The 27,618-nt window shown below is 37.0% G+C and overlaps 1 protein-coding gene across 2 annotated transcripts in view; it reads left to right on the forward strand.

Moving 5' to 3' along the window:
- The window catches only part of BABAM2 (BRISC and BRCA1 A complex member 2), a 162,359-nt gene that overhangs the window by 119,834 nt on the left and 14,907 nt on the right, over window positions 1-27,618 (forward strand). For both annotated transcript variants that reach the window (XM_056489005.1, XM_056489006.1), the window contains 4 exons: window positions 2,940-3,039; window positions 4,969-5,039; window positions 6,496-6,578; window positions 21,019-21,172. In XM_056489005.1, the coding sequence (XP_056344980.1) occupies window positions 2,940-3,039; window positions 4,969-5,039; window positions 6,496-6,578; window positions 21,019-21,172 (408 nt within the window). The remainder of the gene's footprint in view (window positions 1-2,939; window positions 3,040-4,968; window positions 5,040-6,495; window positions 6,579-21,018; window positions 21,173-27,618) is intronic.

A 27,618-nucleotide genomic window follows, 5' to 3' on the forward strand; every position in this document is an offset into this window, starting at 1 on the left:
ATAGCACTGATACTGAGAAGGAGAGCTTGATTGCAAACAGAGATGTTTAAGATCTCCAAGAGGCCCAGCTATCTGGAAAGCAGATTTTACATGCAGCAATCTTTAGCTTGTGCTGGTGAAATACTTTGCCAAATGGAGTGTCCTATTATAAGTCAAAGGAAGTATTACAGCCTCTTGCCTGGTCTCAAGGTTGTGAGGTATGCAAATATGTTCCTTTAACATGACAGAGACATTGTAGTACAGCATAGTCAAATCAAACTTAGAGCAATAGCTTTGTTATGTATTTAAAAATAAAAGGTAAATATCAGTTTCATAAGGCAGATGAATCTTAATTGCTAAATAGACAGGCTTATAGACAGTTTTGAGATGGTCAGAGGCAAGGTCCTGTGCAATTGCAGTATTTTATTAAAATATTTAATAAGCAGATTCTCTGACCCAATAGAGGGAACAAAGAAGCCTGTCCACTCTTAATTTTCCCTACCATAATTATTTCTACAGAACATAAATTACATATTGTACAGCTTTATTTTGTTTTCAGGGGATAATTATACTAGAAATTCCAGCCTTCTTTCTGTGGAGGGACCTCTTTCTCAGAAGCCACACCTTTTAGCAGTCTGTTTTTCATTTGAGAAGGGCTGAATTTCCATTTATGTCAACACAGTTTTACAGGGTCGCTACTTTCAAGAGATGGATACAGGTAAAATGGGAAACCCTTACTCACAAATCCTAGTAATTCAGTCTGTAAGATGTACTGTAAGCTGATGATATAGGAGCAAAAGCTTGTTTTTTGCATGTGTAGTCTGTTAGAGATGACTCAATTTCATACCTGCTATTGTAGCTGAGAGAGAAGCCTGTAATTCCTGTTGTAGTCATCTGAGCATCCTCAGTGGTATGTCCATGCTGCAAGGAAACTTGGACTTGGTGTCAAATGAGGCAAGGCAGGATGCAAAGTTGCAAGGACAGTTCTAGTTGCTCTGTATATGAGATTAAAGACTTTTATGGATAAATTTACATCATATTTAAAGAGTTTAATAAACTGGAAGTCAGGATCCTGAAGTAAGGTTGACAACTCACTTGTAACTTAGCAGATCAAGTCTTCCATTCTCCGGTGTTAGAGGTTGGTGGACACCCTATGCAATTTTGTAAGAACATACTGCTTCAGAAATGTTCCAGCTTTCTAATCATCTGATAGTTACACTTCACTGCTCTTAAGCATCTACAAGTTGCAAAATTTTTTTCTTGTGTGAATAATTTCAGTAAGGGAGTAGAAGCAAGGTAACTGAATTCTGTTTTAAAAATCCTATTCAAGTCTTACTTCTGCTGAAAAAGTTTGTTTGTTTCTTTTATGTAGCTGTGGTGTACTGAGGGCTTTTTTTTTTTTTTTTTTCATCGTTGCATATGCAAAATCCAGACCTGCAGAACTGTTCCATGTGGTGAACAGTCTGCTAAACCCAGACTGTTTTGCCTGAGTAGCAGATTTCCATATACCTCATTATGAGTTTGGGATTTTTTTGATTTATGTAGGCTCTGTTCCTTCAAAGGGATGTATGACTGTAGACCTTTATACCTACCAAAGTGGTTTCTTATCAAGTACTGAGGAAAATAAGAGGCCAGATCCTGTTGGAGAGTGAGACTTGATTTGCTGAGAAGAACTTTACTTTCTAGACAGTGTAATTTGTCATGGAAACAGCATGTAAACAGGAGGCCAGACAAAGTAACTTAGCTCTTGAAGTTTTTTAGTGGTGTCCAAGATGGTTCTGGATGGACCGTGAATGATGTAATCCACAGTGTGTAATGCAAATTTTGATTTGGTAAGGGACTATAAAGAAAGATTTAGGTCAGTACTGCTAGAAGGAAGTAGCATGGACTTTAGCCACTTGTTGCTTTATACAGCTTGATTTAAATAAGTGTTAGATCTTTCCACACCAAAGAAGCCATTATCCTGAGTAATAGCAGGTGTGCTTCAGTCTTCTGTCCTTTGATAAAGTTTAAGCTGCCTAAATCTTTGAAGTTACCTTATTTCTGTGGATTCCTACCATTCAGATATCCAGTATGCACGTGGACAGAATTATTATCCTTATTTTTGTCATTTCCTACTGGGCATGAACAAAATCATAGAATATAATCATAAACCAATGTAGATTGGCAAGAAGGAGCTTATCTGGCCAAGCCACTCCTCAGAGTGGGGCCAGCTCATGGCTCCATTGCTCAGCTGAGCTTTGAGCACCTCTGAGGACAGAGCACCACAGAGCCTCATTTCAGAGAACCCTCTGACTCCATCATCTCTATAATTTTCCATTAGATACTTGAAGGCACCAATTTGCCTTCAACTTCACTCCTTGGTATCCCCCCTCTGCAGTGTTCTCTGAAGACTGAACAAACCCATTTCTTTCAGCATCCTCCTTACATCATCATATACCTGATAATCTTTCTGACCCACTGCTCCCTTGATTTACTAGGTTAACATCTGTGTTCTGTTGGGAAGTCCAAAACTGGAGTAGATGATGTGGTTGATTTTTGCATCTGGCCATCTAGGACTTCTCATGATGATTCTTAGCTGGTTTGACTGAAGGTGGGTTTTGGAATAGCTGAGGACTTCAGGTCTCCTCCCCACTAACAAGATACCTGAACTACAGTACTCCACATCTTACTGATGATGGCTAAGAAACAGAACTGTTCACAGTGAAAAAGCTGTTTCCTGAGAGAATGTTTTGTGTTAGTGTTACTCTTGATTTAAGTGGTTAATTTACAGTGGGTCATGGTATAACTTGTTTTTATAGATGGTATCAGTCAATACTTTTTATTATCATCACAGCACAAAATATACTTACTCTTGGCCCTCTGACTTCAAGAATAGGGAAAGAGGATTGTGCAGAAATAATTTTCAAATCCCAGGGACTGTACATGTAACATATTCTTAAATTAACTTTTTTTTCTAGTGCACTTGGAGGATCATCTGCTCTTCACATCCCAGCCTTTCCTGGTGGAGGTTGTCTCATTGACTATGTACCCCAAGTATGCCAGCTGCTCACAAACAAGGTAAGCTGCTGCAGACAATCAGCTTTCCTTTCCTTTATACACTGTACTGCATTTCCACACACATCATTATTCTTCTGTCAGGTATTCTAAGCAAGGCTTACTTAGGCTGAAACTGCATGTGGAATACCTTCTTGGTAAGAACTGAGCACCTAAGCACAATATGGAATAGAGTGACTCCTTTAGGTAAACAAGTGAGTTTGGGATCAGATCCTGGAGCAGTTTTTTTCAAACTGCGATATGTTATGATTTAGGATAAAATGTTATTGTATTGTACAACGCTGCACTGTAGTATACTGGTTTTTAGTAAATACAGATGTGTAGTTTGCATATTATTGTTCTAGTTGCAAGTTCTCATACCCCAGTCATTATTGTAGGTTTTGAGTGCTTTCCATAATTTTTCTGAGGTGTTTCCTCCAGATGAACTGAATCAGCAGTTTTTTTGGATGTTTATATGGTAATAACTACTTAAGGTTGCTAAAAAGGTTGTATTCCAGTTAGCTTACTGTTTAAACAAAAAAGAACAATTATAGTATTTTGAAAGTTTCTCCATTTGTTAAATATAATTTTCAAAAGAAGGCTTAGGGGTCAACATCTAGAAATCTACTATTACAGACTTCCTATTTGTTTATTATTTTTACCTTCAATTGTCTAAATGAAGAAAATAATTTTATCTTTTAGAAAGGATTCTTCAGAATGTGTTTCCATAATTATGCTGAGATCTGTCATTAGAGTTGTTTTTGTTGTGGTTTTCTGTTAAAATTACTTTCTGTTTTTAAAATCTGCAAGTACACCGGGCTGTTTTTATCCTTTCTTGAACAAAGTCACTTAAGCAAACTTATCGTATGTTTTCCTCTTCCCAAAATAACATTTCAGATCCTACACAAAGCCTTCAAAATAATCTTAGTGTTTTATAAAATACAATGTTTCAATTTATAAATAGAATTTAAGTTATCCAAGACAGCTCTCAGCAGTGGTAGCATCAAGACTTTTTCAGTAATTTTAGGAAAGCATTTGCCAGCCAAGGAATTCTAGTATTGCCATAGCCAAGAAAATACTCTTCCTGTTCTTTTCAGTGGGGGGAAAAATGGTTCCTAAAATGCTAGTTTTTATTCTGGAAAGCAAAGGAATTTACACAGGGAATCACATATAGAACCATACCATAAGTACTTCCAAGTCACCAGTTGTAAACCAGATGTCCTTGCAGCCTGGTGACACATGCACTGGTTTTGTTATGGGTCAAACCCTGCTCACACTGTTCTCCTAAGTGATGCCATCCAAATCAACAGGAAAACATACATGGTGTGAGGAGAATTTTGCCTTAAAATCTCTAAATTTAGCAGTATTGGATTTTGTCTGTGCTAGGATGGAAGTCTTTCAAAACCCAGAATGCCTCAGAAACTGATGCCCACAGTTGAGTAGGTGGCTCCCTGAAACCAGTGAATGAGCTTAGTGTTCAGAAGATGTTTTTGGAGGTGCAGTCTTCAGAAAACACCCAAGATCAGTTGTGCAAGATATTTTATTTTTTCTTCTCTTTTATAACCAGAATGTTATTTTGACACTTAGCCCATTGTCAGTTCAGATAACTGATTTGCCTATCACAGATTTCTACTCAAACTTCAGTAAGGCAAGGTTGAGCATTTCTTTCTTTCAGTCTTTGTCTTGTGCAGTTAAACAGTGCTTCAATCTGTTGTGAAAGACTAAGTTTCACTCAGTTGTGATTGAAGAGATTTCTTTACAAGATATTCTGTGTGCAAAATCCAGTTTGTTTTAAAGGCATTTTAAGATTCTTTAGGGAAATCATGCTAAATGTAGGATTCAGAACTACTACCATGTCAAACAAATCTTCCTTAACAAGCAATATATGACAAACTGGGCTTTGGGTTTTTTAATCCTTTTATAGCTCTGGATTTGTTTTCTTTCTTTTTTAAGGTACAATATGTTATTCAGGGATACCATAAGAGAAGAGAGTACATTGCAGCTTTCCTGAGTCACTTTGGAACGTAAGTTTTCTTCCGATGCATATTTTTCTGTAGTGTGGAGGAAACACATTTTCTGCATATGGTTTGTGGTTGTGTGGCTGCTGTCCACTGGATGAGATGAAATCTAGTCATTTTTCTCAGAATTATGTGTACAGATTGTCTCTCTAGAACAATGCTGGAATGTACTTCAGCATTATTTCACTTCTGTGCCAGTGGGCAGTTTGATTTTTCTAGAAAGTAGGTAATTATGGGTAAGGGACAGTAGGGCCCTTGTGCAGAAGAAAGGTGTTTTTCTGAATAAATAACTTGAGGGGTCTCAAAGGCAGTGTCTGGGTTGGGAAAATGGGGAAGCAGGTGTGGTTCCAAGCCTTGCAAGAAAATCAGAAACCACTGCTCAGTGTAAAAGCAGCACTGGGAGACCAGCTGTTCCCACCAATGACCAATATTTTGAGGAGAGGCTCTTGGGTCATGTTGCATTCCTGCAGATGAAAAGGGTATGGCCAGGCATGATGGCACATTAGCATCACAAATCAGTTAAGCAGGGCTACCATGGCACTGCAAAGGGCTAGCACTTTGTTTTCCTCCCTAAATTCTGACTTGAGCAAGAGTCCAAGCCCTTAGCTTATCATGATGAGGGATTTCTGCTTCCAAGGGGTGATGCCAATGACGTGAATATTCAGGAGCCCTTCAAATCTCAGGTCTCTCAAGTGAGGTTAGGAAAACACATGGCTTCTAACATGCACCTAAATTTAATACAACAATAAATAAATAACAGTAACTTCAACTGGGCATATGAGTAGACAGTGCAAGCTTAATCTTTATCAAGACATTTCCTTTTCCTCTGAGAAAACTGTATTATAGAAATGGCCATGTGTGCCTATGAGTATATGACATCTGCATTGTGGTTCATGAGTTATGATACTGCTTCAGACATAGAGAATACCAGCTTCTGATGGTTGAAACTTCTAATCCATCTATCAAACAAGTATTCTATATGGATTTTTTTGTTATGATCCCATGTTTTGTATTTCTTATATATATTCCTCCCAGTTTTCAAATTTAAACTCTTCTAAGCTTGCTTATTTTCAGTTTTACCCTACTCACTACAGAAATGAAAAATAATCTTAATTTGAGTAAGGTACAGGGAATTTGTGTGTCTACAGTTCTTATCAATTTAGAGCTGCGGATGTGGTAGCAGGTGTCCTTTCATTCAAAAGTGTATTTTAAACTGAAAATGGCCTTTCTTTAAGTAAAAACCTCCAATACCACAGCATAATTAAGGCAATTACTAAGATTAAAAGTTTAATCTAATTTGCAGTTAGCTAGAAAATTGTAACTTTTAATAAAAAAAGCAAATCCTGGAAGTTTCTAAACAAACAAAAATAACAATCCCTGTATTACAAAATTTACATATTCCTTATCTAGTATTTGAAGGTAAAAAATAGTATTCATTTTTTTGTTGTTTTTTTGTTGATAGTGGTGTGGTGGAATATGATGCAGAAGGATTCACAAAGCTTACTCTGTTGCTGATGTGGAAAGACTTTTGCTTCCTTGTTCACAGTGAGTAACACTTTGCCTCAGGCATAAATGTCTATCCTCTGAAGATACAAGTTCAAAAGGGAAAATGTACAATTACAGGAAACAATTTAAAAGTTTTAGCTATTTTTATCCAGTGCTTAATCTATTTTTGATGTGACTTAGAAAACACAGAATCTCAGTTGTATCTAGAGAAGGAGAGAGGAGGCACACCAATAGTGAAATGTTGATTTTACAGAATGCCAAAAGGGTCTTGGCAAAGTTTTCTGGTAATTTGACTCAAGATTAAATTCACTGGTGTAACTTGGCTTTTCAAAAGTGTTAGTGATGAGGACTGTTGCTATACTCGACCCAGAAATAACTAAAATCATCTGTAGCTGTCAGGGATTAAGGCATTGATAACAACTGTAAGGACACTTTATGCAGAGAAAATATATCACAGAAGAAATAACAGCATATTGTCATGAGAATCCAAAACTTATTCCTAAACTGAAACTGTGTAGGCAAAACTGTCCTAAACATAGCTAGGTTTGCTGGCATTTAAAATTTTTAAAGTAAAGATTATATTACTATCAAAAAGACATTCTTAATTTAAATATATAGAATTATTCCATGTGGAAATTAGTAATTGTGGCTTTGATACTGTCTTTTACCTATAACTTAAAGTTTCAATTTCTGTTTTTCTTTGAGGTAAGATGAAATTCACAGTTATCAAAGATATTTTGATCTGGTGAAATTCAGTAACTCTTTATATTTGTTACACTTCTTATTAATGTTTAAAATTTAACCATTGCAATAGGGGCAGCTGCAGCATTGGTGTTTGATAGCATTCTAGCACTGGAGTCTTTCATATTGAATAATTTTTTATTGTGGGCTAGCTTTTCATGTGGAAAATGCATGGTGTCTTAAGGACATAATTGAAAATTGTCCCAGAGTTCTTAATGCAGAAAGTTGAGATTACCATTGTTCAGAGAAGCCCTTCATCCTGTGTTGTAAACATGGTCTCAGTAATCCCTTTCCTTCTATGTCCTAACATATATCCTTCTATGTTACCTTAACACACATTAATGATCTTATGAGGTCTAGAAAGCTCAAATCTGAAATTAAAACACTTCCATCATGTTATTATAATTTATGTTGGGGGAAGAAATAGAATTGAAGTGGTATCTTTGGGAAAATTATCCTCATGAGGCCTTTACTTATGTTTCAACTACAATGGAGAACTGGTCACTGGACAATTGTCTTCTATGAGACAACACTTCCTTATGTACAGGCTTCCTAAAGATTTCCTACCTTTCTTACTCCCCAACATGTTTGGGTTAATTTAATCAATGTTAAAATTCCTGTGGATTTGATTTGTGCTGTGAGATAATATACCTTAATACATGTTGAATCACTTAGATTTCAGGGGAATCAAAATTCAAATTTCTGCTAAATAACAGAGCAGCTTTTAACTGTGTAATATTCATGGCATTCAATTAAACTGGCACGAAAGCTACAATTATAACTGAATAGTTTATCACTATGTATTAACCCTGTGGCCTTAGAAATCATACAGTGGCTTAACTGTGTAAGCCATTGCATCACTCACTTGTTGAACAATTCAGTGCAAAAGCATTTCTGGTCCATGCACTGAAGGATATTGCAATGAAAGGACCGAAACCTGCACTTCATTTCCTGAGTGAAGTAATGTAGGCTTTCATCTCCTAACCACTGACATAACTATGTATATTACGGTTGAATATTTAGCAAGCATCTAATAAAATGTCTGGGAGAGATAGCAATAAGTTGAAAACTGTTCTACTTTATATATTTACTATAGTATGTAAATAAAGTATTCAGAGGAGAGTAAATAGATCAGTATACAGCAAGCACTGTGGCAAATCAAATGAAAGGAACCACAGTAAATTCTATTGGCGTCTAAATTTTGGTTAAAATTCTAGGTTTGAGATTTAGGTGATGTTTATAAACCCTAACATGAGTTGTATTTCCTTTTAGAAGATGGATTCAGAGGTTTCCAAAATAACTTTGGCATTGTTTTACAACTATTTGCATTGAGAGTTACAGACTTGTAGGACACTAGGAAGCAAAAAACATTAGAAGTAAGTTGAAATTATTCAGAATAATTTTATTGCGTACAGTGGGTTAAAGAGGAGAGAAACAGAAAAATAGTTCTGAATTGCTGAAGCCAAATAACCTTAGAACAACTTCATATGCTGAAAATAAAAGACTGGTGCTGTAGTTACAGAATGAAGAGCAGTGTGTACCCACTCTACTTTAAAACACCAAGGAGCTCCCTAGTCACAAACTTAATCATTAGACTAATGAAGGTGCTGGAGTTATTGTATTAGATCAAAGAGACTGTTTCTTTAGTGGTTTGGTTTTAAGAATTAATCAAGTACTTTCAAAAATGAGACAGAAGAAATAAACATTTAGAGATGTTCATGCATCTACATGGGAAAGGAAATCATTAATCAGGCTTACTGCTTTTGATACTGATACTGTTTATGAGTAAGTCCCAGTGTGAGGCTTGGTGAGTAAACTTCAATAGACTACTCTCTTTTCAATAGACTTTCTCTTCTTGTTTATAAATCAGCTGTGATTTATATCTGGAGACAGATATTTCCTTGTATTCTTGTTCCTGTATACAGTTTATGTATTTAAACCATATATAAATTATAGTATCATTTAGGTTGGAAAAGACCTTTAGGATCGAGTCCAGCCATTGATGCAATAACCAGTCAATATTTAGATAAAAACACAAGTTACATTATCTGTACATAATTAAGAATTAAGTAGCATTATTGTTATAAGCACAAGAGTAGAACTCTGAAGCAACCTAAATTTGGGCTTTTCAAAGATTGTTTTTATCTTGCAAGATTTTTAGGTTATCAGCACTAAGGAGCTGGACAGAAGCTGGACCAGTTTGCAGTAGCAAATGAAACACGGCTTGTGTTAGTGATTGTTTAAGATGTCTTGAAAAGGACAAACATTAAAAGGGTTTGATTCACTGAACAGTATTTTAGGGGTTTGAGAATATTGAAGGCTGCCAGCATTTGTATTTCCACTTTGTTTGTGATCTCAGTCAAGGTGAAGTTGGTTGGGAACACTTGCTGGAAGTGACCTTGGCTGATTGTAAGGGATTTCAGTTTCTGTGTGGATAATACCACTGACCCAGGAGTTCCAAAGTGCTGGTCATGTAAAAGCTCAAGTTTAATTGATGATCATTCTTGCCATGGGAATTCCAACTTAAGTAGCTTTTTGTCCACCCTTTAACTTGTCTGTGCAGTTTAGGTGGTTGTCTCTGTTAGAGGATAGATCAGAAACAGGCAGTGTCCCAGCAAGAAGGAAGTTTTGAAACAGAAGAGACAAGCAAGCAAGGAACCTAAAGCATTAATTGGCTAAGAGGAAACTGTATATATGAGTGTCAGACTTTGGGTGGACACCTGCTTGTGGATTCAAGGTTTTTTGGTGGATGTTACCAAGACCAGCTTCTGATGCATTCTTGTTTGAGTATTGCTGTCTGCACACATTTGTAAATCCTTTCAAGAAAAATTATGGAAAAAACCCCTTGTCTGCCTGAGCCATGTCCTAAAAAAATAGGCTAAGTATTGAGTGGAATATTTACATTAGATTGTTTCTGTGAGCTTTTATCTAATGAAGTGTTTTAACTTTCTTATACAGTGCTGTTATTTAATTCTTCTCATTGTTCCTTAAATGAAAATGGGAATTTATGACTCTGAAAACTAAAGAAGGTAAAAAGAGAACATGACCATGTGAATAACAAGGTAGTATCTGGTCCTGTCAGGAAAGCAGGATAGTGCAGTAGAAATGCCAAGCATAAATAAATGTTTCAGGAGTCTAGAATTAAAAGTTCAGTGCAGATCAAAACTATCTGTAAATATTGTATATATATATATATAACTATCTGTAAATATATATTCTTAAATGAGGAACTGAAGATTAACAAAGCCCCAGTGATGTAAAAGTGGCTAAAGAAAGTCAAATTTGGATCTTATACATGGTAATAAGCATAGAAGTGTCGTTCTTTTGGCGGTCTTCTCCTCTGACTCAGTACTTTTAGTTGTTTCTATGTATTTCTTTGAATCTGGTCTTGAGAGTTACTGAAGCGTGTTCTACCTTCAGTAAAATATACCTTGAACTGAAGGGGTTTCTTCAAAACTTTGTACATTGTTTGAATCCCTCAAAGCAAAGCATTCTCTAGGACATCTCCTGTGTAGTGAAGTTGTCTTGCTTACTGAAGTCAGTGAAAACTGCAGATACAATGCTGTGCTGAGGATCAGGCAGTGTGATGGAAAAGTAGCCTGAGTCACAGGCCACAGTTCTGCACCAAACTAGGCATGGGCTTAGACAGGGGCTAATCACAGGACTGAATTATAGCATTTGGAAGATTAATGAGCCTTTTGCTGTTCATTTTTCTCCATGGTGTATTTTTCTCCTTTATTTCTAAGGGATACTGCCAAGTAGATTTAGTTTGAAAATTTTTATTGAAAGCTGGTAATTTAATTTTTGACATTAAGAGCACTTGAAATATTTTGTTCCTTTGATTTCACCTTGGCTCTTTACTTGTATGTGTGCCAAATGAGGGGTTTTTTTAATATATAGCTATTCATAATGGATGCAAGTGAATCTGAAAAGTGGTTTTCTTTTCCTGGTTTCTATTTCACTAGGTTCATTTTGTCTTCATGTAACTTAGTATAAGCTAGTTGTAGGTTCCTATTTGTAATTGCAGAAAAAGGGATAATGGACAGCAGACAGCTCATAAAACCTGGTATGGACAGCAACAAACATTAAGCAACAGTTGTGATACTAATTAGGCTTTATAAGAGTCTTATAGATGGCCTGATGTGGGTGGACTGGCAAGGTATTTTAAAATGTCATTTTGCTGTGGATATTACTTTTTTAATTTCTGAGAAACACATGTATTTGCCACACTTTTAAGATTCTAGTATATTGCTAAAGACATTAATTGATGTTTTATCAGCAACTACAAGCACTTTAACAAATGGACTGAAAGGTTTTGTAATAACTTCTTACAAAATAGCACTTTTCAGAAAAATGAACTGTTGATTTTTCTTATTTTATATATATATATATATATATATATGTAGAGAGAGAGAATGACTACTATGTGCCCAAGTATGTGACAGATAAATTAAATTCTCAGAAAAGGACCTGACATGGAAAATGGATATAATCCTATTTTATCCACTCAGTTTTAGAAAATAAATAATTAGGTCAGAAAGAGTAATTAACAGGGGCGGGACTTCAGTGCAGGTTCTGCCACTTATTCTTCTTACTCCATGTCTGGTTTGTGCCTGTCTGCTTTGGTAACTCACAGATAGTTTTTCTCTAAGATGAGAACTGCTTTAAAGGTATGAAATACAGCAAGTTCAAAATTGTTTGTAATAGCAAGTAAAAAGCTAATATCTTGTTTTGAGTCCAGAAAGGAGATGATGTGCAGGGGTTTCATGGATGACCCCTTGGTTCAATACTAGGCAATGCTTTCAGAAAAGAAACAGGATGATACACAACAGAATTATTAGAGAGATGAAATGTCTAGAAATAAGAGCTGCATCAAGATAAGAAACATTTTCTGCATAATTCTTCCCTCCTTCTATGCAATGACAATTACTTTGTCTCCAAAATAATTTTTTTCCAAGGATCCATATGTGATGGATCCACAGAGGCAAGTGCTATATATGTTTTATGAAATAGATAAATATAATTCATTTTGGAATAATAAAGAATACACCTTGGTTTAGAGATGGAACTGGTCACAGAGATGCATAAATGTCAAAATGGGGGAAGGAGGCAGTGCCTAAGATACTTTTCTGTCTCCTTTATCAGCAGCCCCCCTGCCCCACTCAGCAGCAGTCCTATCTTTTCCCTAATCATCCTTTTGCTGTTCCTGTAGCAGCCCATCTTGTTGTCCTTAACTCACCTTGCCAGATTCAATTCTAGGTCAGCTTTGACATTCCCTGTCCTGTCTCTGCATGCTCAGGGAGTGTCCACATCTCCTGTGATTCCTTTTTATGTTTGAGTTTTATCAGGAGTTCCTTGCTTATCCATGTAGACCTCCTGCTGCTAGTGTTTGCCTTTCTGCTCACTAGGATAGACTGTTCTTGAGCTTGGAGGAGGTCATCATGGACCCCTCTTTTTACCAGGACCATTATCCCATAGGAGTCTTCCATGGGAGGAGCAAGATCCCTGACCAACGTGAAGTCTGTTCCCTGAAGCTTAGGGGTGTGATCCTGATGTTTGTCTTACATCATTCTCAAATGGCAGTTCACAAAAAAGCACCAAAAATAGCTGGTGTAGAAAGTATAAAGGAATCTGTTCCACAAAGTAGTTCTTTAGGTCATTAAAAAGCAATAGAAGGATAAGCTTCTAGAACTGTGTAAGGTGGCTTGAAGAGTAAAAGTGGTAATTGTGATGTTCAGGGGTGGAAAGAGGCCTTGAGCCTGTACCATGGTTAAAAATCCCTGGAGTGGCTTAGTTGGCTAGTTGGGCTGGATGTAATTACACTGTGTTGGGTTCTGAAAGCTGCAAGCCTGCAAGAATCAAAGACTGAAAGAACAGGATAGTAGGTGTGGCAGCAGAGGGTCCTCTTGACCTGCAGGTCACTCTGACCACAGGTAAGAATGGAGTAAAACAGTTTCCTTTCAAATCACAGGCAGCATTAAAACAGAAAAAACAAATTATTTGCAAGCCTCATAATATTAATAAAATGTTGCTAAGAGAAGACAGTGGTTTTGCACATCTGCTCTTCAGGTGAAAACATAGTTTGTAAAGTCTTCCTGACCAGTTGGAAGTAGCTAAAACAATTAGCAGTGTATCTCTGCTCAGAAAGCAGAGGAGTATTTTTTGCAGTCATCACCAGCCTGTGCCAAGAAAGGGCATGACTTGCTTTTTGCACCCATAACAACTGCAACTGTATTTAAGTTTCAGGCTTCAAACAATTCAGATGGAGAAGAGACAGCTTTTAGTCACATCAATCTCATCAGCACTTAGAGAAGTTACTATAGAAACTGTAACAGCAGAAACAATGAAAGGAAATAACGAAAGGAGGAGAGAACGAAGATCTATGAGAATTTGAAGTAAAAATAAAACAAAATATAAGTCAGTAGCTGAAGCTGGTAATAAGGAGCCTTTTTCTTAATTAAGCTAAATATGATTACAGAAATTAGAGAAGGAAAGCAACTATGCCTCTTCTTTGAGGTCAATATAGGATTGTGAGATATTTCACAGGATATTTTGAGGAGGTAGTCTAGTCTTGCTGTAGAAGTCCAATAAAAGTGTGACATAGGTGGGGTGGGCAATGACATTAAAAAACAAGATGATATTATAAAGCTGTTTTCAGATTAAGTTATAGCTCTTTAGCATGGTCTTCGACCACACAGCTGGAAACTGCTTGAAAAATATCTTGATTTGATCTGTTACTTAGTTCCTCTGTAAAACTAAACCAATAGCTAGATATTCTGTCTGCAGCACGTAACTGTAACTTCAGTCATTTAAAATATTTTTGTCACATTTTTTAAAAATGCTGGTTTGTATGAAGGATGGAGTACTTAAAAATTGTTACAGATTATACAATAAAGGCATGGGATATTTTTACAACCATATAATATGCCTATGTGAAAGAAAAATGAAAACAATTGTAATCATAAATCTAGTTGCTACTGGTGCCTAGGTGGTATTATTGTTCCTGCTATCAGTGGAAGAAGAACCACAAGGTAGGCGCAGAAAAGTCGTGGAGTCCCCCTCAAATACAAATGGGTTACATTGTATTTAAAGAAACCCAGACAAAAGCAACTAACAAACCAAAACAAAGCAAGCTAATGAAACAAATTTACTCTGTAATGTGTCAGAATAGTTTAATCCATTACAATTCGTTGTTTCCCTTTTGCCTAGTGGTTTGTCTTTTTATGGTTTAGCATAGTATATTCTGTTAATGGAATTGTTGGTTGGGTTTGGGTTTTTTTTTTGGGTTTTTTTTTTTTTGAGTATTTACTTGTATTTCTATAGTATTTATTTGAAAGTATTTTGTACATAAGTCATCTTACTCAATTACTATACAAGTGTTGACTTTGCCAATGGGGTGGATATTTCCCGTAGCAAGGACAGACCTCATTATTTCAAAACCAGCTGTGATTACCAACACACCCAGAATGCCATAAATTTCTCAGCTAAAATTCCATAAACAGCTTTTCCTTTCAGATTTAAAATTTTGAAACATTGATTTCAAAATAGTGTCTTCCTGCAAAGAACCTGCTTTTTTCCAAAAGGGATGTCAGCCCTAATAATATTTAATAAATTCAAATTTCTGTGACTGTGCTCTGTTAATCTAAAGTCCCACACTAATGCCATTGATATGTTATTTGTCATCCTTGCTTTCTCATTCCTGCCAGAATAAATTATCACACACCAAAGTAGGATAGCTGTGGCATTCAGTAATTCTTCGTGTGTTGTAAGCCAAGTTCCCCCTTTCATTTTTTGCCAGTAGAATGTAGGCCAAAGGCCTTCAGCACACACAAGTCCAGGAAAGATTCACTAGGCAAAGTAGCCTAAAAACCTGTCCTGAGGAGCTTTGTGCCAGACACTACAGCCCCCAAAATGCTTGTGGCTAAATCTGTTTGGGTTTCTCCATAGGAACCATGATCAATATGATTCCTGAAAGACCTTCTGCACTAGAATTTTTATGTAAAAAAACTGAAGAAAACTCTTTTTCCTTGAAGTTAGGTAAAGATTTTTCACCCATTGTACAGGCTCTCTGAATCAGCTTTATCATGGGAGAAGTCATGTCAAAAATCTAGTAGAAATTTTCTTCTAAAATAGGGCTTGAGAGATGTGTAAGTGATAACTATATATATGGTACATGTATTGCCATGGAGTTGCACTATAAATTCACATGGGTCTCATCCAGATCATCCCAGGAAAACTGCAGAGCTCTGAGCTCAAGGAACTTTTCCGTTTGAGGCTGTGCATTCAAATCCGCTGTTTTTCCCGGCAGTGTGAGCTCAGTTGCAAGTAAGGCAGAGAGAATGTGGAATTCAGTGAACCAAAAAAAGAACAGGCAGAAAGATGATGAATATGTACTAACAAGAGACAGAAATGTAGTTTTGGAGCCTGGAATATGTGTTTCCTGTTTCCATTACTTACTTCATCAGAAGTACTTGAGTGCAGAGGCAGTCTCTCGCCAAAGCTGGATGATAAGTGAGGAGTGAGTCAGGGAATTTTGGGAAGAGAACAGCTAGAATCAGGCTAAGATTCTTCAGTGTTCTCTGGAGATTTGAGTTTGGCGTATCCTTCTTGTTTTTCTGGTGAAATAATTGAAACAAAACCTCTCATGTGTCCAGTGATCATTGATTCTGAAGAATATTATATGGCAGTCAGCACTGGAAGGACTTGTGTTTGGCTATATAAAGTATCATCTAGTAGTAAGTCTCAGAGGAATTGCATCCTGCAGGCTGGTACTTTGCATCAGTAGGCAGGTTGACTGTTCTTTCCTTGTTCCTTCATTCATGATCTGGAATCCCTAAAGAGCCTTTCAACTCATTAATGTGCTGTGAAGCCATTTTTTAAGTATTTTACATAGCTAACGTCATTCTTATGATGATTAGAATCATCACGTTGAAAAGCTCATGCAGAAATGAACACATTTAATTGGAGCAAGACTTTGGTGTTGTGCAGTAAATAAATGCAGAGGGAGAGGGTCTGTCAGATGGAAGAAGCCACAAGAGTGTCTCCTTTGGCCATCTCTGTGCAGTCTAGGACCATTTAGAAACAATGCTGTATTATCTTGTTTGAAGGCTGCTCCATAAAGCAAGTATGGATTGATCTGAGGTTGTGCAGGCCATGAAATCTTGTTGAAGTAGAAGTCTCAGCAATAAAATAGCCAGATCATCCAGTGTTTATGACTGCAAAACAAATTTCAGGTGCAGTAAGCTACTGCAGAATCAAGCACCCCAAAGGTTAGCAAGATAACCAGTACGGTAGCATCCAAGGGTTAAAATTATGAATTCAGTGAGTAAATGTTGGCTTTTGTATCTAGATTTATCCAGTGCCATACAAAGGATAAATAAACCTTTTCCGTGGAACAGGGGAACAGTATATGGAAAAGATTTTAAACGTTACTAAGTGCTTTGAAATATATTAGTGGTCACTGTGCATTTCAAGCATGGTTTTGTTTTCCCATCTCTCTTCTCCAATGCTTAAAGGTGGAAAGGAGGGCACTGTGGTAAACCTGCCCTCTTCTTCTGAGCATTTTTCTTTCAGAAAAGCTGTAGCAACACTGGTACATGCTTTTTCTGAGACATTCCTTCCACATTTCATATCCTGTTGAACAAGTCGTAAAATTAGATGCTAAAGATATTATTTTAAAGTTAATAGGATAGTCAAAATAAACTCTGTAGTTGTTGACATAAGTTTAACAAACTAGGTAACCTGTTCCAGGTCTCAGATTGGTGTTCTTTAAGAAAATAAACAATTCAATCTTACAGATGCATTGCACAGTTTTAGTTATTAATAAAGCAAGATTTTGGCTTTAAGGTAACTATGTTTTGAATATATGTACGCATTAAATAGTAAGTCAAAAGAAGCACATTTGTGTGTTACTTCTAGATAGTTTCTTATGTTTCAAAAAGAGAGCAACTTCAACTATTTATAAACTGTAATTAAGTTTCTTTACAACATGACTCATTCTCAACAAGCAAGTCCTTTTTCTTTTGCTTTCTTATGAACTGTGTGGGAAAATTAGGGTTCAATCAGTGAAGAATTTACTCAATGCTTAATTACCCATAAACAGCCCTCCAAGTTCTGCTCATGTAGAGCTTGCATAAAGACATGATTTTCCCCACACTATGGCTGTATAAAAATTGACTTTTAAAAAATGATCTGTAAATTGTAATGTAGGAGAAAGCAGTGTTTTACTGGATTCTTTCTCCAGTCTGCTTCTTTGTGTTCCTCTTACATTAACAGTGTGATGCTTTAGGAGAGCCAAAGTAAGAAATCATTAGATTTAAATGACTTCGAGCATGGAACTAAATTAGAAAGCTTTACTTTCCTGAATGAGCTAATTGTTTAAATTTTCCAAAGGAAATGTTTCTATTTTTGCGAGAGAAGGGGTAAATGGGACTTCCTCTGACATAATTTTCATTTTAAATCTTGAATTTGACAGCAGCATTTTTACCTTCATAACCAAATATTACTGCTTAACTGCATGACTTGTATAAGCTTGCTAGTTGAAGTGACTCACTTACGCAGATGAAGTTATTTTTAGGGAGATAATTTGCACTATTTAGAAGAGAGGAAAAAAGGGAGAGAGAGTCCTACTAAGAGCTAGATCTCTCATTATAGTTTACAGAGCTCGTGAACCCAGCATCCAAGCAAAAGATGACTAAGCAAGGGGTCTATTGGTACTTTCAGGAATTTACAGACATGAGTCATCTGCTTATTTTCTGCAGACATATCACCAGGGTACTTTGTGAGTCAGCTGTTATTTGGAAATAGTACTTGTATTCAACATGAGTGCATTTTTGTAGTTCTTAGGTGACTAGCATGCCAAACTAACACAGGCTTTTACAGTTTGCCTAGTTCAGGTGTTAATTTACAAAACTGATGTATTGTTCTTAACTGTGATGCATTTTTCATGGCAAAGTGTGTATGTTGTCTTGCATGTATTTACAGTAACACGTTTGTCACCTTAGATATTGCATGAAGGCAAATCTGATTTTGTATTAATGTACAGGTCGAGAGTCAGACTGCCTACACACAACCAGGTAAAAAGAAAAATTTTCTTTAGCAAGTCATGTGTGATTATGAGCAGAATTTGACCTTTTATGTCCAACACACCTTGCCAGCATTAATTACCAGTGGCATTTGCTTATTTTTTTCATTCTGTGCACTAACAGTGTCATGCACGGGTATCTACTGGGACAGAAGCAAGTGCTTGCCTTCCTTTCCTATTGCTGAAATAATAGCTGGCTACCTTGAGATATGTATAACACTTTAAACTCAAGGCTATTTCCTGTTTACTGGCCTTTTAGGTGTGGTTGTGTTCCAGAATTAGGGACAGGTTTTTTCCCTTGGTCTGGACTCATCCACACCTTGTATTAAGGAAACACTTGCTTTAGAAAAATGGAAGTTTGGTGATTTCAGGCGAAGGGCAGTTTAAATTTTTCAAAACTCTACTTGCAGTTCAGCATAGTACTGCTGTTGTCCAGATGTGGGATTCAGAATTTTGAATCTAGTTTGATTATCTGATTTATGGGATCAGTTTATAATGTAAGTAGTTCCTGAAAATTCCTGTACAGATTTTGGTTAATAGAATATATTTTGGTGGTACCTTCTCATAACAAATGCAGGTGTCACTGTAGTGAGAGCACTGCCTTGATTATCTATTTTAAACAGCATTTCTGGTGCTGGGTACTTTGTCCTGAGAGCCCACCTCTAGTTTTAGGTAACAGGGAAAAAAACTGTTGCAGCTTGCATGTGTTATGTAGATGGCAGTTTTGAAAGGAAAGTTAATGAAAGTTAGAAGTTTTCAACTAAAAAATCTAGTACAAGGACTAAGCTATTATTTGAATGCTTTGCTGAAGTTTGTTTTTCCTTCTCACACGGTGGTAAAATACAAAAGTATACAGACTTGGTTTCTCTTAAGGAGTTGGTACTTAAGAATGAAAAAGATACACTAGAGAAACAGTTTAAGCCCTCGGAGCTGAAGTAGTATATTTATAAGATTAAAATAGAGAATCAATCTTCTTGTTTCTTTCCCCTTTTCCATGGTGGAGTCCTCCAGAGTCTCAGGCATGCACACCAGTTGTGAGGGGAGGAGACAGCTTGCTTGCTGATAAATAGCCAGGTTACACCAATGTTTTTCAGGGTTGCTATTTAGTAATCACATTATCAAGAGGAATTCGGCAGAGCAATCATTGAATCTAACCTTTGTTAAAGCAGTGATCTGCCCTCGAATTAGCAGAACTCTGCCCATGTCATTACTGCTTAAATATCTGCTGGAAGCTGCTGTGTGGGCTGAGTCACCCCGACTCTGGGAGCTGTCACGTGTGGCTCAACACTGGGTCATGAACCGAGCAAGCACCATCCTCCACGGGAGCTTTGGGTGTATTTTGGGACTATGGCTGCAATAGCACTTTTCATTTAGTGTGCTTCATGGCTACAAATGCTTTTACTCCTACAGCTTGGAGGGGAGTTTAGAGAAAAGGGAGATGCAGTGGAGCTGATGCACATCTGAGTATTTAGATGTGATGGGTTAAACTGAAAAACGAAGGAACTAGCAGGATGATAGCTAGGAATTTGGAAAATAAAACCTGTCTTGGACTGATTCCTCAGTCTGTTAGCAGAGATTTCATAGGAAGTGCTGGAATCTCTGGAACTATTTAAAATACAATTCCATTATAGTATTCTTTCATTGTACAGTCTTTAAGAAATATGTTTTGGAGGATAGCAAAAGGTACTGCTTTAGGTGCTTTATAAATGAAGCCTACACCTTTAAAAGAAATTAACACTCTTCTGTTAATTTCAGTGTTAGATTAGAAATTTATCAGTAATTCAAGTCTGTTGTCATAACTCAGTTTCACTACAGATTTCTGAAGCCTCCTGAAATAAGTAGACCAAGAAAATACAAACTGTAATCCTAACAGTGAAAAAGTCAAGTTAAAAACTAAGTTCTGACCATGAAAACATACACAGTTTCTAACTGTTGTAGACTATTTTATTGTTCACCGGACCTAGCTGATCATGAGACAGTGATAAGCAAAGGGAACTAAGAGGTTCTGATTTTTATTTTTAGTGGGATATTTTGAGCACTAATGACTTTGCAGTGTGTTTTTAGTTTTGTGGGTGTTTTCTTGTCTAGCAGATGACAGCAAGTTGAAATCTTTTCCAGCTCATATGACTGAAGCCTTCTACATTCTATATCAAATCATTTGACCACTTTAGGACACAGACAGCTGTAAAATGAGGATGATAATGCTTTTGATTTCCATGAGGACACTAAAATTGTCACTAATTGACACTAATATTGATTAAAGCAGATAAAGATATTTGGTTTTTTATAAATTTGGTATTTTAATGGAAAGCATAACAGAATGTATTTTGTGAATTTTTGAAAGGGAAGATTTCAGTATAAAAGTATTTTTTTTAAATAACTAAATAATCCTGGTGGAGATTTTATGATTAACATAGCAATACACTAGCTAAATACTTTACAAAAGTGATTTGGTACAGCAAAGTATCCCATACAGCATTGGGTTGGAATCATTGCTTATAAGAAATGCCAAAGGATGTTTTAGAACTAACCATTGTTTCTTCTTTTCTGACACCTTTAAACTAATAGAATGGGCTGATATATTCCCAATAAAAAAAAAAAGGAGGGGAGAAATATGCTGGTATTTTTATAACACTTTTTTGTTTTTGATTGCAGTTGACCTACCCCTGTACTTTCCTCGGGACCAACCAACCCTAACATTTCAGTCTGTCTACCACTTCACAAACAGTGGCCAGCTGTACTCCCAGGCCCAGAAGAATTACCCATACAGCCCCCGATGGGATGGCAATGAAATGGCCAAGAGAGCAAAGTAAGTCAGATTGCTGTTTCCTACTAAGCATTCCATTTGTTTCATGGTCTTTGGTGGGTAGAAATTTCATGGATATAACTGTACATTTTCAGCATTACAAAAGCTCAACCTGTTCTTCTTCTCATACAGTCCTGGCATTCCTGTAGATGAGCATAGGCAGATACTTGCTAATCATGCTTATTACATTAATGCCAGAGGACTGAACAAAAGAAGGCTCTTTCTGTTAGGCTTTGTATGGCACAGAGTGGTGACAGTCTCTGCTCCAGAGAACTTCCAGTCTAAGCAGGTGAGATAGCCCCCAGCAGGAGTAACCTGCGTGGTAGCATCAGTCAAGGTAGCTCCCTGGGGTTGTGTGGGTGTTGAGGGGACCCTGAAGGGAAGCATGTGAGATGGAGAGAGCAAGGAAGAAAAACCTGAAAGATGTGGTATTAGACTATAATGAAAAGGCATGGAAGAACAGGAGGAGGTAAAGCAAACCACCGTTCCAGCATAGGAGGCAGCCCTATCAGATCTTGAGAAGGCATATCAGATCTTGAGAAAGCTATCTGAAAATCTGAATATCTCTTACTTTATTGCTTTTTTTTTTTTTTTTTTTTTTTTTATGGAAACAGAATCACTGTCTTCTTCCACTGCATTTTTTCTGCAAGCCCTTGTTTCGGGCTGAGGAGAGATCACTTCAGTCTGTGTATCCCTTTAGTTAATGATGACAGGGCAGCCTCACAGATAGGTTCTGTTGCAAGGGCAGGCTGCCATAGGCAGTGGTGTCCCCAAAACTAGATGTTGTCCTTGTCTTGTCATGAAGCAGAGCAGATTTTACCTGAATGGGGGGATACAGGCAGCAGACTTACTGCAGTGTTTTGGATTTGCAAAGTGTAAAAAAAAAACAAAACGTTGGAACAGCAAGAGATTTAAGAAGGCTGATTATCAGTTGTTCAGCATGTAAAAGCATCAAACTGCATAAATCACAAGGCGTATTGGGATGAACATTTTGAATGACAGTCAGAAGATTAAATTAAATCAGCAAACATGCATAAAGAAGAGTTGAAACAAAAATAGTTCAAGCTGAGTAAATCAAATGAGTGGCATGGTCAGAGACTGTAATTTGGAAATGATGGAAGCTAACAACAATAGACTGATGCATTTGTAGATTTTTATACTAATTTAAATTCCATGGAAAACATCAAAGTAACATTTGATTTGGGATTTTAATATGCATTGTAATAATAATTTTTTGGTGTGTTTGGTTTTGCCACCATACTGTTTATAGGAGCACCACTTCTTGATCAGCTATGATTTTCTTGTGTGTATGGACTTTCTTCCTTTCTGTAGCAGGATATTGTGAGTATTCTTTTTATTAAAAAAAAAAAAAGAAAGAAGCACAATAACTGGAAGCATCACTGTGGCTTTTTTATGACCATACTACAAAATGCATTTCTTTTGTAGCTGAAAGCTTACAAGTACCTATGTGCTGTCTGCTAAGTGCATTCACTTACAAGTGGGTATATACAAATGGACTTCACTGCCCTGCACTTGAAATTTCAAAGTATAACAGCAGTTCTCTTTAAAAGCACTAAATGTGTACACTTACTATCACATGTACGTTTGGTGAGGCTATTCACTCTTACGTTGGAGCCTCTGCTCTTCAGCTCTACACTGGCTACGTAATAGAGAAGGAGGATGAGAGGCGGGGGAAGGCAGTGTGCTGAGGAGTCTGAAATAGCAGTCACTGAGCTGCAAAGAGACAGAGAAACTGCTCCACTTAAAAGCGCTTCGCTTGCAGAACAGCTAGTGAGTCCTGAGTGGGCACCATAAATAGATCTCTATCAGGAGAAGTATGATGTTATGATACATGTGAGCGTATTTTAAGAAAGATTTTTAACACAATTGAGCATCTTATGTAAACAGTGTTTAAAATATTTGCTAGGGCTTCTTAGAATAGGTTTGTGTATTTCAACATAACCAAATAACTTCTTATTCTACGTAAATAGTTCCAACAACACACGAAAACTTCCCAAATAAAACCAGAAAAAAATACATTATTTACCCTCTAGAAACAATGTCATTCTGCTCTGCTGAAGTAAATTTAGCCCTGGTTAAATCAGAGACAACTTGTTTGTGTTTTAAATACTGTCAATTAGATTTTGCTTATATACAGTCTTTTTCCCTCTTAGCAAAATGGTCTCCCAAGTGCTCAACATTCTTTGAGACAAAACATCTCTGTTTATCTTCCTGGCCATTGCTCTAGGGCCACAAGATCTTCCACTTGATATTCCAGTATCTGAACGAGTTCTCCACCCTTCTTCTCAAACTTCAGGGATCAGTGTACACTATCTTTCTCACTGAGGCTAAAGTCTCATCAAGAATAGCTTTTGCTTGCTCTTGCACCAACTGTAGAAGCATCATCAAGTTTTAAATGGCATCAGTCACAGATTTCCTCATTCTCAATTCTCTTTTCAGCAACTCAACAGAGCCTGTTTATTCATGGGCAGAGCTGTCATAAGTTCATTCCAAAGGGACTTTGATTCTGTGCCCAGCCTTCTCCCAAGGTTGTTTTGGTGTGGGTTGTTGATTTTTTTTTTCCAAACAGGTGAGCCTATCCAGTTCCTTCAGTGCAGGGACTAAACTTGAAAGTCTTGGAATCCTTGCTTATCTCTGTGGCCCCCAGCAGAAGTAGGCATCTCTTTTGAAGTTAGGACTTAACCCTTTGCTGTATCCTTGAGACAATCAGTAGTAACTATAGGCAGGATCAAAATTAGTTCCCTAAAATGTATACATATAAAAGTAGATTGTATGCATTCACACCTAGAGCATATCACCTAAATCTAAAAGGCAAATTCTCATATCAGAGTATCAGTTTAGCTGGATCTTTTTTATTCAGAGAGAAAAACTGCTTATGTTCTTGCTGAACATTTATATCTGTCTGATAAATCCATGAAGTCAAGTCTCTTTTCTGTGTCCTCTCAAGCAGATTTTAAAATCACTGGGCTCCATTGCAGCCCACTGACTTAGATTCCTCACTGAGAGATAGCATCTGGTAACTGAAGCTTGATTTTTGTCTTAGCCCTGGGGTTGTCCTCTGGCTTTATTTAATTCTGAAGGATGAATCAAGTCCTGATTTAATAATGTGATTTCAGTTGTCTCCAGATTGTTTGTTTCTCAGTTAATACAAAATTTTAACCTGTTTCTCTAGCTAGAAACAGGGAAACCAGTAACATTAAAGTTTCCTTACGAGCTGCTGTGATGCCATATCCTCTCAGTTGGTATCTCAGGCTCTGCCTCTTGTAGGTCATTTATTTATATATCTGTGGCCTCCTGCGTAAGCAGCTTCTCCAAAAGTTTTGGTCCTAAAATACAATGGCAAGCCTAAGAAAATACAGTAAATTATGGAAAGTTAGCAGCCTTGTTTGTGGTGTACGTGTGAAGTAAAACATCTCTGTGCAGTTTCCATGGGAAAGCTTTCTTGTCTTTTTGCTTAAATAGGCGTTCAAGTGTACATAAATGGAGTCTTTAAAGAACGTGCAGACTTGAAGCCTGGGATTTTTGAAGGAATACTGTAAATAAAGCTTGGTTGTTTATACAAATGAAATTCAGTTCTTAGATGCACTCTGGCCCATTTTCTGTCTGACCCATTGCTGCTCTGTAGAGCTCTTAGATTATACTTCAGGGGAGAGCAAGTTAAAACTCAGTTTACTCTTTTATCCTACATAAATCCACCTACTCATCATTAAAAATAGCAGGAGCATGGAAAACTGGTATCACAATAAGAAGTTGTTCCAAGGGTTCATATTCCTTTTTTTTTCCAGGTTGGCTGACAAAACAGGTTTCTGAATGACAATGTTATCCCTGACCATTCATGGGTGTTTGCTGAATGTGGTGTAAATTTTATATATCCCTTAGGGCATTCAGAGGGTGGAAGCTTCAAAGGGCTTAAGTGCTCTCAGCTTCATATTGGCTGTTGCTCTGCCATGAGGTCAAGTGCATCTTCAGATTATATGCAGGTGCATCGTGTGCAAGCCACAGCTTTTTTTTTGGTTTGTGCTCAGCACAGGAGTGCCATGCTTAGGAAGTGTCTGGCTGGTGAACTGGGACATAGCATTTTCAGCCTCAGTGATACCTTTTCCTTGTCACCAAATCAGATGATTTGTACCATGTGTATAACTGAGGCCCCTCTGCAAGAAAGACCTTGAGGTGCTGGAGCATGTGCAGAGGACAGTGGAGCTGGTGAAGGTCTGGAGCACAAGAGCTGTGAGGAGCAGCTGAGGGAGCTGGGGTGTCCAGTCTGGAGAAAAGGAGGCTCAGGGCTGACCTTACCACTCTCTACAGCTGCCTGAAAGGAGGGTGTAGCCAGGTGGGGATCAGCCTTTTCTCCCAGATAAGAAGGGATGGGACAAGAGGAAATGGCCACAAGTTGTGTCAGGCGAGGTCTAGTTTGGATATTAAGAAAAATTTCTTAATGAAGTCATCACCCCTACAGGGATTTCAAAGGTGTGTGGATGTGGCATTTAGGGACATGGTTTAGTGGTGGGCTTGGCAGTGATGAGTTAATGTTTGGTCTCGATGAACTTAGAGGTCTTTTTCAACCTTAAGAGTTCTGTGATTCTAAGATTACATTTACAGATTAAAATATTGCATTTCTTAGTCTAATAAAAGGATATTTGAAAAGAAAAAGGGACAGTTGATGCGTTGCTGTTTAGACATATTGGTTGTAATATGTCAAAGACTTGCTGTTCCATTCAGTAAATATTGTGTGCCCTAATGATTTCTTTTTTGTTGTTTTGACATTAACCAGTTTCAACTCATCCATTTTTTTATTATTATTCAGCTTTCCTTCATGTTTTAGGCTGAATATCTATTATATATTTTAAATTCTTTAAAAATAACAACTTTCACAATTTCCATGAAACTTTAGGGTTCCAGCTATGCCACCATGAATCTCACTATAAAATTTACTCATAAATATTGCACTCTTTTTATATCTTCTCTTCTTGATAGGTGTCATTAAGGTAATAAATATTTTTTTATTCTTTGACTTGTATTTAAGTATTTTTTTGATTATTTGTAAAAGTATCAAGTCGTATTTGCCTGTATTATGTGATTTTCATGCATATTAGTCATCTTTAAAGAGCAGTTTTCCAAAAACTAACTTATTTTTATTACATATACTCACCTCACAAAGCTTTTTGTAAGTGTCTTTGTCTCTGTTGCATGTTATCTTAAAATGAAATTCATAAAAATGAGAGTAAGGAAGTATAAAACCCAGGGATGTCATTTCTTCTCTAGGTGTGTGTGCATGCATTCAGTGGCTCAGAGGATTCTTTCTGAAGAACACCAGCATAGGTACAGCTAAAGGCTGAGGTGGTGAGCTGGGTCACTCATTTAGCTCTGGTTTTTGATAGTTTTGCATCAGAAACTGAGCAGAAATTATTTCCTTGCCTGAAATGGAGTAAAGCTGACATTTTGTTGCCGCTGGTGGCCGCTCTTCAGGACAGAAAAGGGGCAATACGCTGTGACAGCCACAACGATTAGAGATGTGGCAACCCTGATGAGTGAAGCTTACAAAGAAGTTAATTCGATTTTGTAGACCATTAAATCAAAACTGATTTTCTGTGGGAGTGTCAGCTGATCAGAATTATATGGGAACAGTAGAAATGAAAATGGGGAAAGCTACATTTTGTTAAAATACTTAGTGGTTGCACTTGTCCTCGTAGGGTTTTCTGCAGTTGATTTACCAGCAGAATTTAATAACAAAATTATTTTGATTGTAAGATGTAACAGGTGAAGGAATAGGAGTTTTAATTAGAAATTTCCCTGCACATTCCTTTATTTTTACTTAGTTCTTCTGCATACAGTACAGAATACAGTACATATACATGATAGTCACACTTCTTGAGTCATATTTTTCATGTAGTTTTCTTTAAATGTCTCCCTGGATAATTAAGTCTGACTCTTAAGTTATGGTATGTTAGTTTCTGACAGGTGCCTGCCAGGGATCTTCAGTGCTGTCATGCATTATGTGGATTTCAGCCAAGACAGAAGGGCCCGGGTATTTGTTTCTGGTCACTTCTCATTAAAGCTTTGACTGCAGGAAAGAAAAACAACTATTTAAAGATGAGGAGTATAGGTGCTATAGGAAGTGCATAGAAATAAAATCTGTTAGGCAATTAGTTTTTCTGTGATTCTGTATAATACTCTGTATACGTGTGAACTGTACATATGTGCGTTTTGATATATAGTAAATATTCTTTCTGCAAAGAAGTATTCTTGTGCATTGACAAGAGAAATGCACAGAAGAAATTGGAGAAGTTGGCATGGTATAAGTGGAATATAATAGCACTTTGCTGGAAGACAACTGCTTTGTAGGAATGAAAGGTTAGAATTTAATGTAGGTGGTTCTTGGATAACTGGGATTAAGTGGCGTTCTAGAAATACTGTGAAACACAGTCACT

The sequence above is a fragment of the Oenanthe melanoleuca genome, chromosome 3, assembly GCF_029582105.1.
Source record: "Oenanthe melanoleuca isolate GR-GAL-2019-014 chromosome 3, OMel1.0, whole genome shotgun sequence".
NCBI lineage: Eukaryota > Metazoa > Chordata > Aves > Passeriformes > Muscicapidae > Oenanthe > Oenanthe melanoleuca.